The sequence below is a fragment of the Ovis canadensis genome, chromosome 24 (assembly GCF_042477335.2).
Source record: "Ovis canadensis isolate MfBH-ARS-UI-01 breed Bighorn chromosome 24, ARS-UI_OviCan_v2, whole genome shotgun sequence".
Lineage (NCBI taxonomy): Eukaryota > Metazoa > Chordata > Mammalia > Artiodactyla > Bovidae > Ovis > Ovis canadensis.
In genome coordinates, this window is record NC_091268.1 from 38,316,016 (window position 1) to 38,340,464 (window position 24,449).

The 24,449-nt window shown below is 39.1% G+C and overlaps 1 protein-coding gene across 1 annotated transcript; it reads right to left on the reverse strand.

The window, feature by feature from the left end:
- Positions 1–8,961: 8,961 nt before the first annotated feature.
- On the reverse strand, positions 8,962–9,518 carry LOC138428662 (large ribosomal subunit protein eL21-like). Its single transcript, XM_069569388.1, has one exon. The coding sequence runs from the start codon at positions 9,489–9,491 to the stop codon at positions 9,069–9,071; it is 423 nt and encodes a 140-aa protein (XP_069425489.1). The 5' UTR covers positions 9,492–9,518; the 3' UTR covers positions 8,962–9,068.
- Between the last annotated feature and the right edge of the window lie 14,931 nt (positions 9,519–24,449).

Below are 24,449 nucleotides of genomic sequence, written 5' to 3' on the forward strand. Positions count from 1 at the left end.
CAGTATGTATGCCCAGCAGTGGGATTGCTGGGTAGTATCGCAGTTCTATTTCCAGTTTTTTAAGGAATCTCTACACTGTTCTCCATAGTGGCTGTGCCAACCAACAGTGCAAGGGGGTTCCCTTTTCTCCACACCCTCTCCAGCATTTATTGTTTGTAGACATTTTGATGGCAGCCTTTCTGACTGGAATGAGATGGTACCTCATTGTGGCTTTGATTTGCATTTTTCTGATAAAATGAGTGATGTTGAGCATCTTTTCATGTGCTTGGTAGCCATCTATCTGTCTTTGGAGAAATGTCTGTTTACTTCTTTGGCCCACTTTTTGATTGATACTTATTTTTCTGGTATTGACCTGCATGAGCTGCTTGGAGATTAATTTTTTTGTCAGTTGTTTCATTTGCTATTATTTTCTCCCATTCTGAAGGCTGCCTTTTCACTTTGCTTATAGTTTCCTTTGTTGTGCAAAAGCTTTTAAATTTAATTAGACTCCATTTGTTTATTTTTGTTTTTATTTCCATTACTCTGAGAGGTGGGTCATAGAGGATCTTGCTGTGATTTATGCCAGACAGTGTCCTGCCTATGTTTTCCTGTAAGAGTTTTATAGTTTCTGATCTTACAGTTATTTAATCCATTTTGAGTCTATTTTGTGTATGCTATTAGAAAGTGTTCTAGTTTCATGCTTTTACAGGTGACTGACCAATTTTCCCAGGACTACTTGTTGAAGAGATTGTCTTTTCTCCATTGTATATTTTTGCCTCCTTTGTCAAAGATAAGGTATCCATAGGTGCATAGATTTAGCTCTGGGCTTTCTATTTTGTCCCATTGATCTATATTTCTGTCTTTGTGCCAGTACCATACTGTCTTGATGACTGTAGCTTTGTATATAGTCTGAAGTCAGGAAATTGATTCCTCCAGTTCCATTCTTCTTTCTCAAGGTTGCTTTGGCTATTTGAATTTTTTTTTTTTTTTTTTTGTATTTCCAGACAAATTGTGAAGTTATTTGTTCCACTTCTGTGAAAAATACCTTTGGTAGCTTGATAGGGATTGCATTGAATCTATAGATTGCTTTGGGTAGTATACTCATTTTCATTATATTGATTCTTCCAATCCACCAACACGGTATATTTCTCCACCTATTTGTGTCATCTTTGATTTCTTTCATCAGTGTATTATAGTTTCTATATATAGGACAACAAGTACCTCCTTCTCAGAATCTTCAAGAGGCTTGAATCAAAGTTGGGGAGTACACAGATGGGAACAAAGTTCATCTACATCCTGACCAGGGCTGCCCTGGTGGCTCATATCATCCCCACTCACTGCAACTAGAGAAAAGCCCAAGAAGCAGTACACAGCCAAAAATTAAATAAATATTTTTTTAAAGATATAGTCTTAATAAAAAATTCCCTGACCATAAGAAGAATTTTCATATGTGACAGAGAATTTAAGAAATAATCACTAAGGTTTCCCTTGCTTTCCTCTGTCCCTGTCTCTTTATATGTACCCTGACTGTAGCTGACTCAAGGATAGGGCTCCAGGCTCCGAAACTGTTCCCTTATATCACATTTTCCCCTCCAGCCTGTCTCTGAACTGGCCCAGTTAAGCTCATTAAAGGCATCTACTACCTTGTGTCTTTCCTGGCATCAGCTCCTCGCTTGCACAGCTCTCATACCACCATCGCTAACCAAACAGTATATTGCAAGCATTTTTCCATGTCATTAATTTTTCTTTTGCAACATGATTTTTAATAGCTACACAGTACCCACAGTGTAGATGCATAAAATGTATTTAACCAACTCCAAATTGTGCACTAACGTTATTGTCTTTTTCCCCCCTTGATATCACAAATGATTCAGCAATAAAAACTCTGCAAAAGTCGCTTTGCATACTTATGATTATTTCTAGAGGTCAGTATTTTAGAAATAGAAGTACTGAGACAAATAATCTTTAAAAACTCTTAATAGGTACTGCCCACTTGGCCCCCAGAAATGTAGTGTAAGTTTTTATATTCCCAACCACTGTGGCAACCCCATCTTTGCTTCTGCCCCTGCAAACACTGGGTGTTATCATTCTTTAATTTCTACTAATTTTATAGATGAAAAATGTTTCTCATTATTATTTTAGTGCAAACATCTTTGATTATTAGTGATATTAAATATTTATTTTAATTGTATTTTTTTATTAGCTGAAGTTTGTAATTTTTATGTAGTCAGATTCATTAATGTGTAAAGCTGATCTCACCATTTCCCCTCCTGAGACTTCATCCAAGCACTGTATTCATTATATCAGATGCTATGTGATGGGTAGTGCTGATCAGCACAAATCTGTTTAAACAGAATAAGGAAATTTATTAGACTGAATAACAGGACGATGAAAAGATATATGATGAGAGATTCTTTAAAAGGGTATATGTACTTGAACATATTGGGTGTGTGTGCATGTGCGTGTGCCCTCACTGAGTAGAGTTAATGGACAGAATTTGCTGGTAAAAAGAACACGTCTCAGTCAACAGGATATTTAGATTTGTAGAAATGATAAGGAGAAAGACATGGTATACTTTTAATATTCTGGGAACCACAAAAGTTAAAGAACTCGGGTGGAATCTGAGAGATGTTTGTGCATAGCATGCTACCTTAAATCATGTGGGCAAGGTTTGAATGTAAATCAAAGGATGCATAAATCCCATCTTCCTGGGTTTGGCATCTGCTTTTTGCTTCTCCAGCTGGATCGAAGACGTAAAACCATTAATAGTGTAAGAAAATAATACAGTCTTCTTTTAGCTGTTAATACTTATTTACTTTTAAAATTTGTTTCTGTTACACTGATTTATAACATTATGTAAATTTTAAGCGTTCAGTTCAGTTCAGTCGCTCAGTCGTGTCCAACTCTTTGCGACCCCATGAATCGCAGCACACCAGGCCTCCCTGTCCATCACCATCTCCCGGAGTTCACTCAGACTCGCATCCATCGAGTCAGTGATGCCATCCAGCCATCTCATCCTCAGTCGTCCCCTTCTCCTCCTGCCCCCAGTCCCTCCCAGCATCAAAGTCTTTTCCAATGAGTCAACTCTTTGCATGAGGTGGCCAAAGTACTGGAGTTTCAGCTTTAGCATCCTTCCTTCCAAAGAAATCCCAGGGCTGATCTCCTTCAGAATGGACTGGTTGGATCTCCTGGCAGTCCAAGGGACTCTCAAGAGTCTTCTCCAACACCACAGTTCAAAAGCATCAATTCTTCGGCACTCAGCCTTCTTCACAGTCCAACTCTCACATCCATACATGACCACAGGAAAAACCATAGCCTTGACTAGACAGACCTTAGTCGGCAAAGTAATGTCTCTGCTTTTGAATATGCTATCTAGGTTGGTCATAACTTTCCTTCCAAGGGGTAAGCGTCTTTTAATTTCATGGCTGCAATCACCATCTGCAGTGATTTTGGAGCCCCCCAAAATAAAGTCTTCCACTGTTTCCACTGTCTCCCCATCTATTTCCCATGAAGTGATGGGACTGGATGCCATGATCTTCGTTTTCTGAATGTTGAGCTTTAGGCCAACTTTTGCACTCTCCTCTTTCACTTTCATCAAGAGGCTTTCTAGTTCCTCTTCACTTTCTGCCATAAGGGTGGTGTCATCTGCATATCTGAGGCTATTGATATTTCTCCCAGCAATTTTGATTTCAGCTTGTGTTTCTTCCAGTCCAGCGTTTCTCATGGTGTACTCTGCATAGAAATTAAATAAGCAGGGTGACAATATACAGCCTTGACGTACTCCTTTTCCTATTTGGAACCAGTCTGTTGTTCCATGTCCAGTTCTAACTGCTGCTCCCTGACCTGCATACAGATTTCTCAAGAGGCAGGTCAGGTGGTCTGATATTCCCATCTCTTTCAGAATTTTCCACAGTTTATTGTGATCCACACAGTCAAAGGCTTTGGCATAGTCAATAAAGCAGAAATAGATGTTTTTCTGGAACTCTCTTGCTTTTTTGATGATCCAGTGGATGTTGGCAATTTGATCTCTGGTTCCTCTGCCTTTTCTAAAACCAGCTTGAACATCAGGAAGTTCACGGTTCACGTATTGCTGAAGGCTGGCTTGGAGAATTTTGAGCATTACTTTACTAGTGTGTGAGATGAGCGCAATTGTGCGGTAGTTTGAGCATTCTTTGGCATTGCCTTTCTTTGGAATTGGAATGAAAACTGACCTTTTCCAGTTCATTGTATTCCTATTGATACTTCTGTGACATGGTACAACAGGCTCACCACTAAAAATCTGTTTTCTGTACATCACCATGCTATTGGCCCCCTTTATCTAGTTTTCCCTCCCCCCAACCTCTTCCCATCTGTTAACCATAACTCTGTTCTATGTATCTCTACATGTTTGGTTTGTTCATTTTGATTTTATTAGTTTTTTATATTTCACATATGAGTGAAGTCATGAGGTATTTGTCTTTCTCTGTCTGATTTATTTCATTTAGCATAACACCCTCAAGGTCCATTCATGTTGTCCTAGTGGCAAGATTTCATGTTTCTTATGTCTGAGTGGTATTTCATTGTATATATATACAGTATATATACATATATGTATGCATACACATATATGTAAAACTTCTTGATTTTTTAGAGTACAACTAAAGCTTTATAATGTTGTGATAGCTTGTACTATACAATGAAGTGAGTCACCTTTATGCACACATATATCCCCTCCTTCTTGAGCCTCCTCCCACCCCTCCATCCCACCCCTCTAAGTCATCACAGAGCCCCGAGCTGAGCTCCCTATGCTATAGAGCAACTTCCCACTAGCTATCTATTTTACACATGGTACTGTATATATGTCAATGCTCCTCTCCCAGTTTGTCCCACCTTCCCCTTCCCCACATTGTCCACATGCCAATTCTCTATGTCTGCATCTCTATTCCTGTCCTGCAGATAGGTTCATCTGTACCATTTTTCTAGATTCCATATATATGTGTTAATATATGACATTTGTTTTTCTCCTTCTGACTTACTTCACTCTGTATGACAGATTCTGGGTTCATTCACATCACTACAAATGACCCAATTTCATTCCTTTTTATGGCTAAGTAATATTCCACTGTGTCAGGAAGCATTCAACAGGAGGCTTCCTGTGTGCTGTTTTGGATCTGTCATGAATCCTCTGTTCCTTATTAATTCCTGAATATTCAAACCACTCCTGGCGCTGAAGGATGCATGCATTTCCTTCGTTAGTTTTTCCATATGGTGATAAGTAACTATTTACGACCCTCTTCCTTTTTATGAACCATATGGTAAAAGGGATTATTTACAACCCTCTTTCTTTGATATGGATTGCCTTATGTTTCCTTGATAATTTGTAAGTCTGGACTTTTGATCTTTATCTTTGCTGAACAAAGCTACCTTGTAAGACAGTATATATACCTACGCTGTGTTGAATAAACACTCTTGTTCCATCAGAACTTAGGTCCCCGTGTCTTTCTTTTTTCTCTCTCTTTCTTTCTCTGTCTCAGGCTAATTATTTGGAGTGCAGAAGCCCACTGAACTCACTTTCTTGACCTGGCTTGCAAGATCCTCGTGAGAGGGCGCCTTGTGCCTACGTGAAGCAATGCAAGCCCCGTGTCAAGGGCTTTATTGGTTTTCTGTGTAAACCAAGGAATATCAGCCTCTTTCTCTTTCTCTTTTACTTTCTTATCATTGACTCTGGACTACCAGGTTCCGGTCCATTAAAGGACCTCAACACCATTGTATATATGTACCACATCTTCTTTATCCATTCATCTTTCAGTGGACATTTAGGTTGCTTCTATGTCCCAGCTGTACATAACATCTTTACTATTCAAATATTGTTAAATTTTTTCCATATCTTAGTTATCATAAATAATGCCTTGATGAACACGTGAGTGTAGATATCTTTTGGGATTAGTATTTTTTTATTCTTTGGATAAATATGTAGAAGTAGGATAGCTAAGTCATGTAGTATTATTGTTCTTAATTTTTTGAGGAATCTTTATTTCATAATGGCTGTACCAATTGACATTCCCGCCAACAATGTATGAATGTCCCCTTTTCTCCACACCCTTGCCAACACTTAATATTTCTTGTGTTTTTGGTAATGGCCATTCTGACAGAGTGAGGTGATATCTTGCTGTATAATTAGTGATGTTAAACATATTTTCATGTGCCTGTTGGCCAGCTGTATGTCTTCTTTGGAAAATATCTATTAAGCTCCTCTGCCCGATTTTAATCAGGTTGTCTGTTGTTCCATCCATGGGATTTTCTAGGCAAGAATACTGGAGTGGGTTGCCATTTCCTCCTCGAGGGGATCTTCCCAACCCAGGGATCAAACCTGCATCTGTTGTGTCTCCTTTATTGGCAGGGAGATTCTTTACCACTGGCGCCACGTTGCAAATATCTTTTCTCATTCAGTAGGTTGTAGTTTTGTTTTATTGATGGTTCCCTTTGCTGTGAAGAGGCTTTTTAGTGTAATTCCATTTGTTTATTTTTACTTTTGTTTCCCTTGCCTGACGGTATGTGCATAGAAAGATACTGCTAAGACTGATGTCAAAGAGCATACTGCCTGTGCTTTCCTGTAGATGTTTTTGGTTTCAGGCCTTTTTTTTTTTTTTAACTTTACAATATTGTATTGGTTTTGCCATACATCAACATGAATCCACCATGGGTGTACAGGTGTTCCCCACCCTGAACCCCCCTCCCACCTCCCTCCCCGTACCATCCCTCTGGGTCATCCCAGTGCACCAGCCCCAAGCATCCTGAATCCTGCATCAAACTTGGACTGGCAATTTGTTTCTTATATGATATTATACATGTTTCAATGGCATTCTCCCAAATCATCCCACCCTCTCCCTCTCCCACCGAGTCCAAAACACTGTTCTATACATCTGTGTCTCTTTTGCTGTCTCGTATACAGGGTTATCGTTACCATCTTTCTAAATTCCATATATATGCATTAGTACACTGTATTGGTGTTTTTCTTTCTGGCTTACTTCACTCTATATAATCGGCTCTAGTTTCATCCACCTCATTAGAACTGATTCAAATGTATTCTTTTTAATGGCTGAGTAATACTCCATTGTGTATATGTACCACAGCTTTCTTATCCATTCATTTGCTGATGGACATCTAGGTTGCTTCCATGTCCTGGCTATTATAAACAGTGCTGCAATGAACATTGGGTTATACATGTCTCTTTTAATTCTGGTTTCCTCGGTGTGTATGCCCAGCAGTGGGATTGCTGGGTCATAAGGCAGTTCTATTTCCAGTTTTTTTAAGGAATCTCCACACTGTTCTCCATAGTGGCTGTACTAGTTTGCATTCCCACCAACAGTGTAAGAGGATTCCCTTTTCTCCACACCCTCTCCAGCATTTATTGCTTGCAGACTTTTGGATTGCAGCCATTCTGACTGGTGTGAAATGGTACCACCTTGTGGTTTTGATTTGCATTTCTCTGATAATGAGTGAAGTTGAGCATCTTTTCATGTATTTGTTAGCCATCTGTATGTCTTCTTTGGAGAAATGTCTATTTAGTTCTTTGGCCCATTTTTTGATTGGGTCATTTATTTTTTCTGGAATTGAGCTGCAGGAGTTGCTTGTGTATTTTTGAGATTAATTCTTTGTCAGTTGCTTCATTGGCTATTATTTTCTCCCATTCAGAAGGCTGTCTTTTCACCTTGCTTATAGTTTCTTTTGTTGTGCAGAAGCTTTTAATTTTAATTAGGTCCCATTTGTTTATTTTTGCTTTTATTTCCAATATTCTGGGAGGTGGGTCATAGAGGATCCTGCTGTGATTTATGTCGGAGAGTGTTTTGCCTATGTTTTCCTCTAGGAGTTTTATAGTTTCTGGTCTTAAGTTTAGATCTTTAATCCATATGGTTTCAAGTCTTACATTCAAGTCTTTAGAACACTCTGAATTAATTTTTGTGTATGGTGATCTAGGGTCTCTCTCTCTCTTTTTTTTAATGTGGCTGTCCAGGTTTCCCAACACCTTTTGTCAAAGAGACAGTTTTTTCTCCATTACGTATTCTTTGTTGCTTTGTAGTAAATTAATTGTCCATATATGTGTGGATTTGTTTCTCAGCTCTCAACTCTGTTCTATTGATCTATTGATCTGTTTTTCTGTCAATGTCATCATATTTTTATTATTATGACTTTATATATTTTTTATGTTTTACTAATCTTTTATTAAGATTAGGTAAATTTAATTTAATCTTTTTTTTTTCACTCATTCACAGCATTCACTAACATCATTTACAGGTTCTTGTCTCTAACAGTGGGGAGAGAACACCCTTTAAACAAGCTTGCTACAATATTGAAGGCAAGGGAGTGGGGTGGGTCAAGCCCCTACTGGGTGTTTACCACATCCAATTAATAATACCCAGGAAGTAACAGAATCCAAAATGTGCTCCAAAGACACTAAGGAGCTTTAAAATCTTATTACTATGAAGCAATAAACCCTTGCCTGACTCTCCCCCCTCATAACCTTGGCAACTTACTTGACTTATGCCTCTGCGTCCTTTCATGCAGAATGGGCAAAACTGAACGTATTCCAAGTTTTTTGAGTACATTTTGTTAAGTGTTTAGAAGGCCACATCAGTTTAAATAAAAAAGGTCTTCCGGTTTTTAACACTCCACTGAGCACTGCTGCATGAATGGTCTAAACAGCTCAGGCTTCAAAGTTAAGTTCCTGATCCTCAAAACACATCTATTTATGATGCAATTAGGAATAATCAACTTTTCCTGAATTTAACTATAATGCAACAGATAATCTTAATTGTTCATTCATTATATCCCCCCCAACAGGGATTTAATAGGCTATTTTCCAAGAAGTAAAAATACTTTATAAATAATATCTGGCAGTTTATTAAAAAATACTGAACAACAAACTATCTCACACCTTTCAGGAAGAAAAAACACTAAATTTGAAAAGACATTACCCACTGAATTTGGACACAACAACTCTACTCAATTAAGAGAAACATTTGTACAGTCCAGGTCTTTATTTTTACACCCATCAGGCCATGAATTCACAGGGGATGGGCTCCACAGTTCGGGTTCCTTTCCATTGGTCCTCACAAAGTGTGCTTCTCTGGGTGGAGAGGCTGGCGCTTCAGCTGAACCCAAGTCCCTTTCTCTTTGGCTTCCTTCTTTTTCTGATCATTTTCCTTCACACGTTTCAGGAAGCTATCTCGGCTCTTAGAGTGCTTAATATGCTCAATACGCACATTAATTCTCTTGGCAAGAATCTTTCCCTTAACTTGTTTGTTTACAATGATGCCAACAGCATGCTGGGTAACATTGTAGACTCTTCCTGTTTTGCCATGGTAACATTTGTGGGGCATTCCTTTTTGAACAGTACCCATTCCCTTGATATCTACAATATCACCCTTCCTGTAGATTCGCATGTATGTGGCCAAAGGAACAACTCCATGTTCTCTGAAAGGCCGGGAGAACATGTAGCGGGTGCCCCGCCTCTTTCCCTTTGTGTTGGTCATCTTGGCGAATCACTGGAAGATGGCGGTTCCGGCCGAAAAGCTAATTTAATCTTTTATTCTAATCTTTAGAATAAATCTTAAAAAGGGGATGGTGGATCAAAGTCTATTCACACTTTATGGCTTTTATTATATATTGCCAAAACACACTGCTAAAAGGTGGTGAATTCTTTTTTTTTTTCATAGTAGCTTATTGGTTTTATTCTTTTTTTATTTAAATTTTTATTTTTACTTTATTTTACTTTACAATACTGTATTGGTTTTGCCATACATTGGGATGAATCCACCACGGGTGTACATGCGTTCCCAAACATGAACCCCCCTCCCACCTTCATCCCCATAACATCTCTCTGGGTCATCCCTGTGCACCAGCCCCAAGCATCCTCTATCCTGCATCGGACATAGACTGGCGATTTGTTTCTTACATGATAGTATACATGTTTCAATGCCATTCTCCCAAATCATCCCACCCTCTCCCTCTCCCTCAGAGTCCAAAATCCACTCTACCCATCTGTGTCTCTTTTGCTGTCTCACATACAGGGTCATCATTGCCATCTTTCTAAATTCCATATATATGTGTTAGTATACTATATTGGTGTTTTTCTTTCTGGCTTACTTCACTCTGTATAATAAGCTCCAGTTTCATCCATCTCATTAGAACTGATTCAAATGTATTCTTTTTAATGGCTGAGTAATACTCCATTGTGTATATGTACCACAGCTTTCTTATCCACTCATCTGCTAATGGACATCTAGGTTGTTTCCATGTCCTGGCTATTATAAACAGTGCTGCAATGAACATTGGGGTGTCTCTTTCAATTCTGGTTTTCTCAGTGTGTATGCCCAGCAGTGGGATTGCTGGATCATAAGGCAGTTCTATTTGCAATTTTTTAAGGAATCTCCACACTGTTCTCCATAGTGGCTGTACTAGTTTGCATTCCCACCAACAGTGTAGGAGGGTTCCCTTTTCTCCACACCCTCTCCAGCATTTATTGCTTGCAGACTTTTGGATCGCAGACATTCTGACTGGTGTGAAGTGGTACCTCATTGTGGTTTTGATTTGCATTTCTCTAATAATGAGTGATGTTGAGCATCTTTTCATGTGTTTGCTAGCCATAGTTTGAAATCAGGGAGTGTGATATCCCCAACTTTGTTCTTTTTTCTCAGAATTGCTTTCACTATTCAGGGTCTTTTGTGGCTCCAGATAAATCTTAGAAATTTTTGTTATATTTCTGTGAAAAATGTCCTTGGGATTTTTATGGGGATTGCACTGAATCTGTAGAATTTGCTTTAGTTAATAAAACACTTTGATAATGTTGATTCTTACAACCCATGAACACAGAATATCTTTCCATTTTTTCTGTGTCTTTTTCAATTTTTTTCAACAATTTCTTAGAGTTTTCAGTGTAAAGGTTTTTCATCTCCTTGGTTAAATTTAGTCCAAGATATTTGTGTGTGTATGTGATTTTAAACAGATTACTTTCTTAGTTTCTCTTTCTGCTAGCTCACTGTTATTGTATAGAAATACAACAGAGTTTTATACATTGATTTTGAACTCTGAAACTTTATTATATTCATTTATTATTTTTAACAGATTTTTTTGGGGGTGGAGTCTTTAGAGTTTTCTACATATGAAATCAAGTCATTTGCAATTAATGAGAGTTTTACTTCTTTGTTTCCTATTTGGATATCTTTTATTTCTTTTTCTTGCTTAATTGCTCTGGCTAGGACTTCCAATATTATGTGAAATAGGAGTAGTGAGAGTGAGCATACTTGTCTTGTCCTGATCTTAGGAAGATAGCTTTCAGATTTTCATCATGGAGTGTGATGTTGGCTGTGGATTTGTGATATTCAGCCTTTGTTATGTTGAGGTATGTCCCTCTATACCCATTTTATTGAGAGCTTTTTTTTTTTTTATCGTAAATGAGTGCTGGATTTTTGTCAAATGTTTTTTCTGTATCTATTGAAATTATCACATTCCTTTGTTAATGTGGTATGTTCCATTGATTGATTTCCAGGTGTTGAATCATTTTTTCATCATTGGAATAACTTGATCATGGTGAATAGTGTATTCTTTTGATGTATTGCTGAACTCAACTTGCTAGTACTTTGCTGAGGAGGTTCCATCTATGTTCATCAGATATGCTGCTGCTGCTGCTAAGTCACTTCAGTCATGACCGACTCTGTGCAACCCCATAGACGGCAGCCCACCAGGCTCTGCCATCCCTGGGATTTTCCAGGCAAGAACACTGGAGTGGGTTGCAATTTCCTTCTCCAATGCATGAAAGTGAAAAGGGAAAGTGAAGTCGCTCAGTTGTGTCCAACTCTTTGCGACCCCATGGACTGCAGCCCACCAGGCTCCTCTGTCCATGGGATTTTCCAGACAAGAGTACTGGAGTGGGGTGCCATTGCCTTCTCTGTCATCAGATATATTGACCTGTAATTTTGTCGTTGTTGTTGTCTTTATCTGGTTTTGGCATCAGGGTGACTTTGGCCTTATAAAATGAACTAGAAGGTGTTTCTTTCTCTTCAAATTTTTTGAATAGTTTGGAAAAGTTAAGTATTACATCTTCTTTGAGAAATCACCTGTGAAACCATCTAGTTTTGAATGTTTTCTTGGGGGATGTTTCTGATTACTGTTTCAATCTCTGTACTAATGGCTGGTCTATTCAGATTTTCTGAAAATGATACAATATTGAAGAACAGAAGGTTTTTCTAGTCTTTATGTAACCAATGTCTAAATAAAAAAGCTATAAATAACCAGAAATTTCTGAAGGAAAAAGCTTCATGTATAAAATTGAAAACTAAACACTAATCTGGGGAAAATATTTACAGCAAACCTGAAAAATAGTGAAAGTTATAAATATATATATATATATAAATAGCACCCCTAAAACAATAAGAAAAGCATAAAGATCTCAACAGAAATATGAACATAAGATGTGAATAAACAATTATCTAAAAGAAACCAAGAGATAATAAACATGAAAAACTGCTCTGCTTTGCTGGTACTAAAACAACTGCAAATTTAAGCAAAGAAATAAAATTTTGTAGACATAATATTAACTGTAAAGTAGTACGATATAGAATTTGCACAGTTATAGGCTTGTTTTTAAAAAGACACCCATGTTGACAGTGATTAGCTTTGAGTTGTGGATTACAGGTAATTTACCTTTCTCTCTTTTCTTATATTAATTTAAAAATTTTCTCTAATAAACATTAATTGCTGTGAAAATAGGAAGACTAGTTATGCATGTATTTATTCACTTTTTTAGTGATAATATCCAGTGCTGACATGGTTGTATGGAAATAGGAGTATAAATAAGTTCAACATTTCTGGAAAGTGATTTGTCAGGAAAGAAACTTCCAAAATCTGCATAGCTTCAAGTTGAGAATTCTGCTTTATTAAACTTATATTAAAATATATGAAGGGCATGAACAAGAGTATTCATTACAGTGCAGGTATTTGTGGTTAATAATTGTGACAACTTGTATGTTTAAGAAGGCAGGACTGGAATATAATTACAGAGTAATTGGCACTGCTCTGAAGGATGTTATTTGAAGCATCTCAAAAAAGTGAGTCATGCTTGAATAAATTTTAGAAACATCATGTTAAACAAAGTTAAATATTTTCTTTAGTTGTAGGATTTTCAGAGACTTTAATAGCAAATGTGCATTATAACAATTCAAATAGGCAGTATTTTCCGAACATTTTCTTCTCAATGTACCTATTAGAATCTTTTAGAACAACCTTCAGAGAACAGCAGTTTTTGAAACATTGTCATGTAGAGCCCTTCCAATGCTGTTGTAGGAAAGCACTTCATTATATGGAAGCATATAAACAACACATGTGTGTGCATGCTCAGTTGTTCAGTCATGTGCAACTCCTTGTGACCTCATGGACGATAGCCCACCAGGCTCCTCTATCCATTGGATCTTCCAGGGAAGAATACTGGAGTGGGTTGGCATTTCTTACTCAGGGGATCTTCCTGACTCAGTGATCAAATCCACTCCTCCTGCATTAGCAGGTAGATTCTATACCACTATGCCACCTGGGAAGCATATACGATACATACAAAATGATAAAACACTGTACAGAAAGGTACACATAATGTGATCCCTCCTGAGAAACCGATATGCAGGTCAGGAAGCAACAGTTAGAACTGGACATGGAACAACAGACTGGTTCCAAATAGGAAAAGGAGTACATCAAGGCTGTATATTGTCACTCTGCTTATTTAACTTATATGCAGAGTACATCATGAGAAACGCTGGGCTGGAAGAAGCACTAGCTGGAATCAAGAATGCCAGGAGAAATATCAATAACCTCAGATATGCAGATGACACCACCCTTATGGCAGAAAGTGAAGAAGAACTAAAGAGCCTCTTGATGAAAGTAAGAGGAGAGTGAAAAGGTTGGCTTAAAACTCAACATTCAGAAAACAATGATCATGGCATCCGGTCCCATCACTTCATGGGAAATAGATGGGGAAACAGTGGAAACAGTGTAAGACTTTATTTTGGGGGGCTCCAAAATCACTGCAGACGGTGACTGCAGCCATGAAATTAAAAGATGCTTACTCCTTGGAAGGAAAGTTATGACCAACCTAGACTGCATATTCAAAAGCAGAGACATTACTTTGCCAACAAAGGTCCGTCTAGTCAAGGCTATGGTTTTTCCTGTGGTCATGTATGGATGTGAGAGTTGGACTGTAAAGAAAGCTGAGCACCGAAGAATTGATGCTTTTGAAGTGCGGTGTTGGAGAAGACTCTTGAGAGTCCCTTGGACTGCAAGGAGCTCCAACCAGTCCATCTTAAAGGAGATCAGTCCTGGGTGTTCATTGGAAGGACTGATGTTGAAGCTGAAACTCCAATACTTTGGCCACATGATGCTACTCATTTGAAAAGACTCTGATGCTGGGAAAGATTGAGGGCAGGAGGAGAAGGGGATGACAGAGGATGAGATGGTTGGATGGCATCACCGACTCAATGGACATGGGTTTGGGTAGACTCCAGGAGCTGGTGATGGACAGGGAGGCCTGGAGTGCTGTGGTTTATGGGGTTGCAAAGAGTGGGACATGACTGAATGACTGAACTGGAACTGGATGAATATACTGAAAAGAAACTGGACAAAAATAGCCACAACAGCAAAGTATTAACAGTGGTTGAAAAAGTGTTAGTCACTCGGTCATGTCTGACCTTTGTGACCCCATGGACTGTAGCTTGCCAGGCTCCAAAAGTGGTTACATCTGGGTAATGGAAAATGGGTGATTTTTATTTTTCCCTTTGCTTATATACATTTAATAATATTTCACAATGAATATGTTTTGCTGCTGAAATAAATGATAAAAGTTATAAAAATTATGTAAAAGAATATGCAATATATTGTTCACAATGTGTTCTGTAGGGAAAGGAGATTGCAAAGCAATTTGTCCATTATAGTTTCTTTTTAAAAATACTTCCATGTGTGGGTAGCTGTGCAGAGAGAGAGAGGAAATGTACCAAGATATTAACAGTTATAATTTTAGGGTTATAGCTGAGGTTACACATAATTTTATGGAGCCGCATACTCCTTCTTTGTTAGTCTCCCCTCCTTAAGAATGTGGCTTAAACCTCTCGGTTCTGTAAGGGAGAGAGTCTCCAAAGTGGAGTGCAAATATTCCAAGGAGAATGTGAGATAATATATTGGGTGGGAAATATTAGACCATATATTTATTTTTTTCATCCTTTAAAGGTCTATATTTCTGTGTTCAGTAATGTACATATTAATAACAAATTAGCACATTAGTACATGTATGAAGTTTATGCTGTGGTTATTTCTTAGTCAGTAAGTCATGTCCAACTCTTTGCGACCCCATGGACTGGGGGCTTCTCTGTCCTTCACTATCTCCTGGAGTTAGCTCAAACTCTTGTCCATTGAGTCGGTGATGCTATCTAATCATCTCATCCTCTGCTGCCCTCTTCTCCTTTTGCCTTCAATCTTTCCCAGCATCAAGGTCTTTTCCAATGAGTCGGCTCTTATAAGGTGGCCAAAGTATCGGAGCTTCAGGTTCATCATCAGTCCTTCCACTGAATATTCAGAGTTAATTTCTTTCGGGATTGACTGGTTTGATTTCCTTGCAGTCCAAGGGACTCTCAGTCTTCTCCGGAATTCAGTTCTTCGGTGAACATCATTTCTTTGGTGCTCAGCCTTCTTTATTGTCCAACTCCCTCCCCATGCATAACTATTGGAAAAACCGTAGAAGTTTATAGATATGTGTGTGTATGTCACATATATTTCTATGGAGTTTCATGATTTTAAAATGTTGACTGTATTTCTAAGGTTAAGTTACCAAAACCCTGACAAGTGACATCAACAAGCACATTGTCAGTCTTCTAAATGGTACTGTCCTGATGACTTGGGCACAGGTTCAGTGATATAACTGGTTAACTCTGAATTTGTTGACCATGAAATCTGATGATCCCAGCTTTCCACTCTGTTCAGATTCCCAGGTCCCTCCTGCTATTCTCAGGAAATGGGAAAGGGCATTATATTGATATGGTAGCTGGTAATTCTAAACAGCAAGTACTTCTGACTCTCCACAAGGGCTTCCCTTGTGGCTCAGCTGGTGAAGAATCCACCTGCAATGGGAGAGACCTAGGTTCAGTCCCTGAGTTGGAAAGATCCCTGGAGAAGGGAAAGTCTATCCACTCCAGTACTCTGGCCTGGAGGATTCCATGAACGGTACAGTCGGTAGGGTTGCAAAGAGTCGGATTTGACTGAGCAATTTTAAATAAAAAAAGAAATCTCCACCTTCTGGATGCCAGATACTTGCTATTCTTAGCCCCATTGAGTGGAGCCATGTGAACAATTCTGGCCAGTGAGATATGATTTTTAGTCATGTGTCACTCAGTACAAAGCTTTGATTACTATTGTGAGACTCTCCTGCAATGTTTGATATTGTGGGGGGCTCCATCATGCCTAGTCTTAAAGAGAAGACAAGATGACAGAGAGCAGAGCCCCCAGATGAATGAGTGAGAAATAAGCCCTAAGTGTCCATTGATGGATGGAATGGGTGAAGAAGACGTGATACATGTACACAATGAAATATTACCCAGTCAAAGGTAAGAAGGAAATGCTGCCATTTGCAACAATATGGATGAACTAGACATCATGGTCTGTAGAATAAGGCAGACACAGAAAGATACATACCATATGATCTCAATTATATGTGGAATCCAGAAACTTTGAACTCGTAGAACCAGAGAGTAGAATGGTGGTTGCCAGGGGCTGTGGGGTGGGGGAAAATAAGGAGATATTGGTCAAAGGGTACAAACTTTCAGTTATATTAATAAGATAAATAATTACTGAGGATGTAACATATAGCACAGTGACTATAGTTAACAATACTGTATTGTATAATATTTTGCTAAGAGAGTTAACCTTAAGTGTTCTCATCAAAAAACCAAAAACAAGATAATTATAAGATGATAGATGTGTTAGCTTGATTGTAGTAATCATTTCACAGTGTATACGTATATTAGATCATCATGTTACATCCCTTAAATATGCACACTTTTTGTCAGTTATACCTCAATAAAGCTGGAAAAAGAGAAATAAGCCCTTATCTGTTTAAGCCCCTGAAGTTTGAGGGCATACCTGTTACTATAGCACCACATAATCTATGCTGATTTTGAGATCAAAGTTCACCAGAAAACCCCAAGTATGTTCTAGGGGAGCTTAAATGCATCCAATATTAAAAGTCTTGTCCTTGGAACTTCCCTGGTGATCCAGTGGTTAATATTTTGCCTTCCAATGCAGAGGGTACAAGTTCAATCCCTGGTTGGGGAACAAAGATCCCATAGGCCTTGTGACCAAAAAACCAAAAATAAAAACATAGAACCAATACGGTAACAAATTCAATAAAGACTTAAAAAAAAAAAAAAAAGGTCCTATCCATAAAAAGCTGTTTTTATGATTGAATGGCCAATAAATACTTAGATTTTTAATTTCTTTGTATAATTGCATGCTAAGTTGCTTCAGTCACGCCCAACTCTTTGTAACAGCCCAAACTGTAGCCTGCCAGGCTCCTCAGTCCATGGGATTCTCCAGGCAAGAATACTGGAGTGGCTTGCCATGCCCTTCTCTAGAGGATCTTCCCAACCAAGGGATCAAACCCGGTCTCCTTTGGCTTATGCATTGGCAGGCATACTAGGCAGATTCTTTACTGCTGAGCCACCAGGGAAGCCCCCTTTGTATAATTAAGGGTTACTTTTTGTGACCTTCTAAAGGCATTCTTAAGCATTTAAAATTGTTTATATACAGAAATGAAAGTTACTAAGTTACTAAATTTTTCAGAAAGCTTTAATTCCATGTTCTATAACAAAATCTCCTTTCACTCTCTCTATACCTATTTCCACAATGGATCTTCCCGAAGCTCCTTTCCTAATTCCTATCTGGTGGTTAAGGGATAACAGTAGAGTAATAGTTTATGCAAGAGCGAGTCAGTGAACAGAAAAAAAAAAAAAGTTCGTTCTTAAAAATCTTTTCATTGGGTTTTACAGTTTTGCAAAAGTGCTGATTGCAGATTCAAAGACACTGGAAAATTTCTCAAATTGCTTTTAAAGAATAGTCCACATGATTTTCTGTGTACAGTCCTGCACATATGCATAAATATTAACATACACAGACATATTAAATATGTAATAAAATATATGTGACTATCTACATGCACTAGAATGTAGAGGGGCAAGTGCTTGCACCATGAGAGGGCTGAGGGGAACTGAGGTTGATGGGTGAACAGTGGATTAATGTCGTCTATTTTACTCTCACTTCCATACTTAAGCTTATGGGGTGTGTGATGGGCAGAACATCCTGCATTATTACAGTTTCTTTTTCCCCGTTGGCCACCCCTGCAACATATTTGAATTTTCAGAGGTTAAGTGCATGGCTGTTTCAGTTATGCTATGCTTCCTAATTATAGCATTTGATTCACTTCTTTCTCTTCTATACATTGTTGATTGACTTTTCCTATTTATGGAAAGCAAAGCTAATGTACCCATCCAACCATTGGTTACTGAAGAGGAAGATTTCCTATTTTAGCCAAATGGATGCTTACTCACACCCAAAATAGCAGACAGGTTACACTCTGCATTCAGCCTCTGCTGTCCCTTTTCTGACATCTGATTTCTGAAGAGCATGGACCCAGGCAAAAGAGGTTGACTTTTGAACTAGAATTTCACTTTGCTTTTCCAGCTTTCTCTTCAGTTTCTCCCTGCTTTGTGCCCTGGCACTTGCATCACCCACTTTCCCTTATGTGCAACTCCTGATTGTGTAAGTCCAATGGGAAGCACCAGCAAGAGACAGGAAGGTGGGATGAGACAGATATCTACCCCTCCCCACTTTGCTCAGCCTGCAGATGGCTAGAGATTGGGCTCTTCTCTGGAGATCTCTCCCCGGTTCTCACTAGGTCTCCTTACATGCTCCCTCTCCTTACTGTTTCACACTCAAGGTGCTAATGGCTTCTTGCTAATAGTAGTCTTTTTTTTCTTTAAAGCAGAGAAAGGCTTACTGCAAGGGCCAAGCAATGAGACTAGGTGGCTTGTGCTCAGAAGACCTGAACTCCACTAATACTGGTCTTAAACTGTCATATCACCCTCATTAATTTCCCTTATCTCTGCCCACTATTTTCTAAGTGGTCACTTCTGTAAATTCTCATTTATCTCTTCCAAGTACATTATATTTCTTGTTGGAATCCCAACCCTTGTAGACTTGTGGGAACAAAGGTATCACAGGAAGTTGAAGCTACATGAATCTTCAATGAAACCAGTTTCCATGGGGAAAAAATGCCTGCCTGTTGTACTCAAAATTATTTAGCAATTTAAAATGTAAAGGCATGCCAGGAACAATACAATGAATTGCCATGAATCTAAAGAAATTAAAGTATCAATATTGGTGAAATCTTGTTATTTAAAATCCTCTGTAGTATATTCCCATGGTGTTTTCAAGCTGAGAATCCAGGTCAGGACCTGCCTTGCTCCCAGGAGGACAGATTTCAATGTGAAATATACCATCTGGGGTGTTTTGAAAAGTAAATGTTGAACTTGTGAGTGAGTGTGTCAGTGTGTTTGTCTCTGAGGGATAAATATTTGAAGTAGGCTATCAGGAATGATATGCTGACCAAGCTGAATTCTATTTAAGCAATTGCTCTTTTCTGAGTCACTGGATGTACGTGGAGGGTGCCAGCTTTGGAATGGGGCAGGCCTGCGTCTACATCTTGACTGTTTTATTCATTCCTTCTGTGAACTTGAAGGAGCCTTTGCAAGGGAATCTCCTGGATATACAGACCCATTCTTTATGGGAAAACATGACCAAGATGGAATAGTATATATGCTGTATCATGGTGTGTAAGAGAGCATTCATTGTACACAGGGATTATTGTTAAGCAGGGGAGATCAGTATCCAGGCTGATAAAAATAATGCAAGGTTATGTGCTATAAAGGTGGTGGGATCTTAGGAGCTAGATCATTAAGGTTGCTGTCAAGGGAACAGAGGAAAGAATCTTAGAACCACATTTCTCAGCTCTCTTATGCAGATGAGGACATGGATCATACTACTGTACAGGTTCTTTCTAGCTCAGCCTGACTACTGACTCCCACTTTGACCTCTCCACTGCATTGCCTCTTAGGTGATTCCTGCTCCAAGTGGCAGTTTTATTCTAGGTTAACTAGATCTCAACACAGTTTCATTATTTTCCCCTTTCAGAATTTAGAAAGAGACACGTTGGGAAGCCAAATAGGCAGACAGATTTGCAGTTAGTATTGCCATGTCAAGACATTTTTCATACTTTTCTGATCATGAAGGCTTTGTCTCTGTGCTCTGGTGCCAAATCGAATCTCAGAGACAGAGTTTTGCGTGAAGTAGAAAAGAATAGCTTTATTGCTTTGCCAGGCAAAGGGGGTCACAGTGGGCTTGTACCCTCAAAACTCTATGTTCCAACCCAGGAGAGTTTGATGAGGAGTTTTATAGCCATAGTTTAAAGGTGGGGTTCAGGGTATGTGCAGGGCCTCCACTCCTTTAATTTGATCTCAGGTAATCTCTTGATGAGCTTCTCTAATTCCTTTAATCTGGCCTCAGGTGGTCTCTGGAATGGAGAATGCTGACATCTTCCGTTTGTGGGGAGGGAGCCTGCTCTTCTATAAAGAGCTAAAGGATGTTGTTTCATGTATCCCTTAAGGCAAACCAGGACCCTTCCGGGACCCTGCGCTATTGTTTCTTGGCTGCTCCTCCCTTGTCTCTGCATCCCCTCCCTCCTCTGAATAGCAACTGTTTGGATCTGCCCTTTAGAACTCAGGGAAGGTCAGGGAGGCTGAACAGAAAAGCCCCTGTGCCCAGGAACCCCACAAGGTCCTGCTAGGTTTCGTTTCCGCTCACCGATTACAGTAGACAAAGATTGGAATGCTTCTGAAGGACTCTCCCTTTGACCTAACTCATGTCAAGCTATTCTGAGTACTCTTTCTTACTGGACCTTGCCCTTGGGCTCTGTCCTGGGAGCATTTAGCCCAGCTATAGGGAGAAGAAAGTAGGGAAAACCACTAGACCATTCAGGTATGACATAAATCAAATCCCTTCTGATTATACAGTGGAAGTGAGAAATAGATTTAAGGGACTAGATCTGATAGACAGAGTGCCTGATGAACTATGGACAGAGGTTCATGAAATTGTACAGGAGACAGGGATCAAGACCATCCCTATGGAAAAGAAATGCAAAAAAGCAAAATGGCTGTCTGAGGAGGCCTTACAAATAGCTGTGAAAAGAAGAGAAGCGAAAAGCAAAGGAGAAAAGGAAAAATATAAGCATCTGAATGTACAGTTCCAAAGAATAGCAAGGAGAGATAAGAAAGCCTTCCCCAGCAATCAATGCAAAGAAATAGAGGAAAACAACAGAATGGGAAAGACTAGAGATCTCTTCAAGAAAATTAGAGATACTAAGGGAATATTTCAGGCAAAGATGAGCTTGATAAAGGTCAGAAATGGTATGGACCTAACAGAAGCAGAAGATATTAAGAAGAGGTGGCAAGAATACACAGAAGAACTCTACAAAACAGATCTTCATGACCCAAATACTCACGATGGTGTGATCACTCACCTAGAGCCAGTCATCCTGGAATGTGAAGTCAAGTGGGCCTTAGAAAGCATGACTTCGAACCAAGCTAGTGGAGGTGATGGAATTCCAGTAGAGCTATTTCAAATCCTGAAAGATGATGCTGTGAAAGTGCTGCACTCAATATGCCAGCAAATTTGGAAAACTCAGCAGTGGCCACAAGATTGGAAAAGGTCAGTTTTCATCTCAATCCCAAAGAAAGGCAATGCCAAAGAATGCCCAAACTACCACACAAGTGCACTCATTTCACACACTAGTAAAATAATGCTCAAAATTCTCCAAGACAGACTTCAGCAATACATGAACTGTGAACTTCCAGATGTTCAAGCTGGTTTTAGAAAAGGCAGAGGAACCAGAGATCAAATTGCCAACATCCACTGGATCATCAAAAAAGCAAGAGAGTTCCAGAAAAAACATCTATATCTGTTTTATTGATTATGCCAAAGCCTTTGATTGTGTGGATCACAATAAACTGTGGAAAATTCTGAAAGAGATGGGAATACCAGATCACCTGACCTGCCTCTTCAGAAACCTATATGCAGGTCAGGAAGCAACAATTAGAACTGGACATGGAACAACAGACTGGTTCCAAATGGGAAAAGGAGTACGTCAAGGCTGTATATTGTCACCCTGCTTATTTAACTTATATGCAGAGTAGATCATGAGAAACGCTGGGCTGGAAGAAGCACAAGCTGGAATCAAGATTGCTGGGAGAAATATCAATAACCTCAGATATGCAGATGACACCATCCTTATGGCAGAAAGGGAAGAGGAACTAAAAAGTCTCTTGATAAAAGTGAAAGAGGAGAGCGAAAAAGTTGGCTTAAAGCTCAACATTCAGAAAACGAAGATCATGGCATCTGGTCCCATCACTTCATGGGAAATAGATGGGGAAACAGTGGAAACAGTGGAAGACTTTATTTTGGGGGGCTCCAAAATCACTGCAGATGGTGATTTCAGCCATGAAATTAAAAGACGCTTACTCCTTGGAAGGAAAGTTATGACCAACCTAGATAGCATATTCAAAAGCAGAGACATTACTTTGCCAACAAAGGTCTGTCTAGTCAAGGCTATGGTTTTTCCAGTGGTCATGTATGGATGTGAGAGTTGGACTGTGAAGAAAGCTGAGCACCAAAGAATTGATGCTTTTGAACTGTGGTGTTGGAGAAGACTCTTGAGAGTCCCTTGGACTGCAAGGAGATCCAACCAGTCCATCCTAAAGGAGACCAGTCCTGGGTATTCATTGGAAAGGCTGATGTTGAAGCTGAAACTCCAATATTTTGGCCACCTCGTGTGAAGAGTTGACTCATTGGGAAGACCCTGATGCTGGGTGGGATTGGGAGCAGGAGGAGAAGAGGACGACAGAGGATGAGATGGCTGGATGGCATCACCAACTCGATGGACATGAGTTTGAGTAAACTCTGGGAGTTGGTGATGGACAGGGAAGCCTGGCGTGCTGCGATTAATGACGTCGCAAAGAGTTGGACACGACTGAGTGACTGAACTGAACTAAACTGAATAGGGAGAAGTCTGCTGGGACAATTTAGTGAAAAATCCCCCACCCTTGATACCTGATCAAATTTCTCATCCTCCATTGTTCATATCTTATCACTCTTGCCTGCAGCAAAAATCCTATTATTTTCTTTGTAATAATTTTTCACCCACTGACTCCTGCCCTGATCCTTAGCTATAAATCTACTTGTCCTCGTTGTATTCAGATTTCAGTCTCATCTCTCTCCCCTCTACAGCCCCATTGCAGCAGTCCCCTGACAAAATCTGACTTACAGTTTTTAATGTGTCATTACACAATGTTTTCTTTAGTACTACTTGCTGGGATTGAACTCCAGGTGTGCATAATCTCTGCATATTATTCTTTTTATTTGCAAAATGAAAATAATAATGAGAACTCCCTGTTGTGTTAGAATTAAATAAAGATTCTTTAAGTGCTGTGTAAGAATCAAAGAAGTGAGATATATAGATATATACCTATGTTTATAACCTATATCTATATCCATATGACAATGCCTGGGTTATGGTAACACTCAATTCTTTTTAGCTGTTACTATTTCCTACAGTAGAATGTAAGCTCCTAAAAGTAACTTTTAGTCACTTTGTTTTACTACAATATCCCCAGTGCTCAGGAAAGAACCAGGCACACAGTAAACTTTCAACAACACTTGTTGATTGAATAAATGAATGAATGGGTTCTCTGATTTCCATTTTGGAAGGCACTTCCAAAGATTCTTCGCTTTGCCTGAGGTGACAGAACAAAGCTATATCCTTTCCTCCATCTAATCAGTAACAGCAAATTAAGGATAAAGAGTATTTTAAGATACACTCAATCATTCATTCATTGACAAATATCTAATTGTAGCAAGTGATAGAGCTAAAAAGATAACTAAGATCTGAGGAAGGGCATAGAAAGATTGCATGCCATGTACAGATGATTTCAAGAATCATCTTATTATTGCTGTTACATTAAGGACACCACATTGATTGGCAAGAGGTGAAGTTGGAGAAGGAGACAAGGATGATATTATGGATGACTTTGCAAAAAGTCTTAGATTGGCTTCCACAGAAGCAGTGCTTGAGGACAGGATTTATCTGCAAGTGACTGATTAAGAAGCAATGTTAGGAAAATCTGATAAGAGAATGGTTGGAGCAGGGTAGAGAAGAGGGAGAAGCCATCTGTGGTATCCAGTGTCCAAGATGACCCCAGCAATTCTCCACTACCTGGTATCCTTTTTTGCTATCCCTTCTCACGTTGTACCAAGACTGATCCGTGTGACCAGTAGCTTCTAGCAAAAGTGATGGCATG

Bases quoted from the DNA above. Each gene is read 5' to 3' on its own strand.
- LOC138428662 (XM_069569388.1), bottom strand. From the start codon at position 9,491: ATGACCAACACAAAGGGAAAGAGGCGGGGCACCCGCTACATGTTCTCC.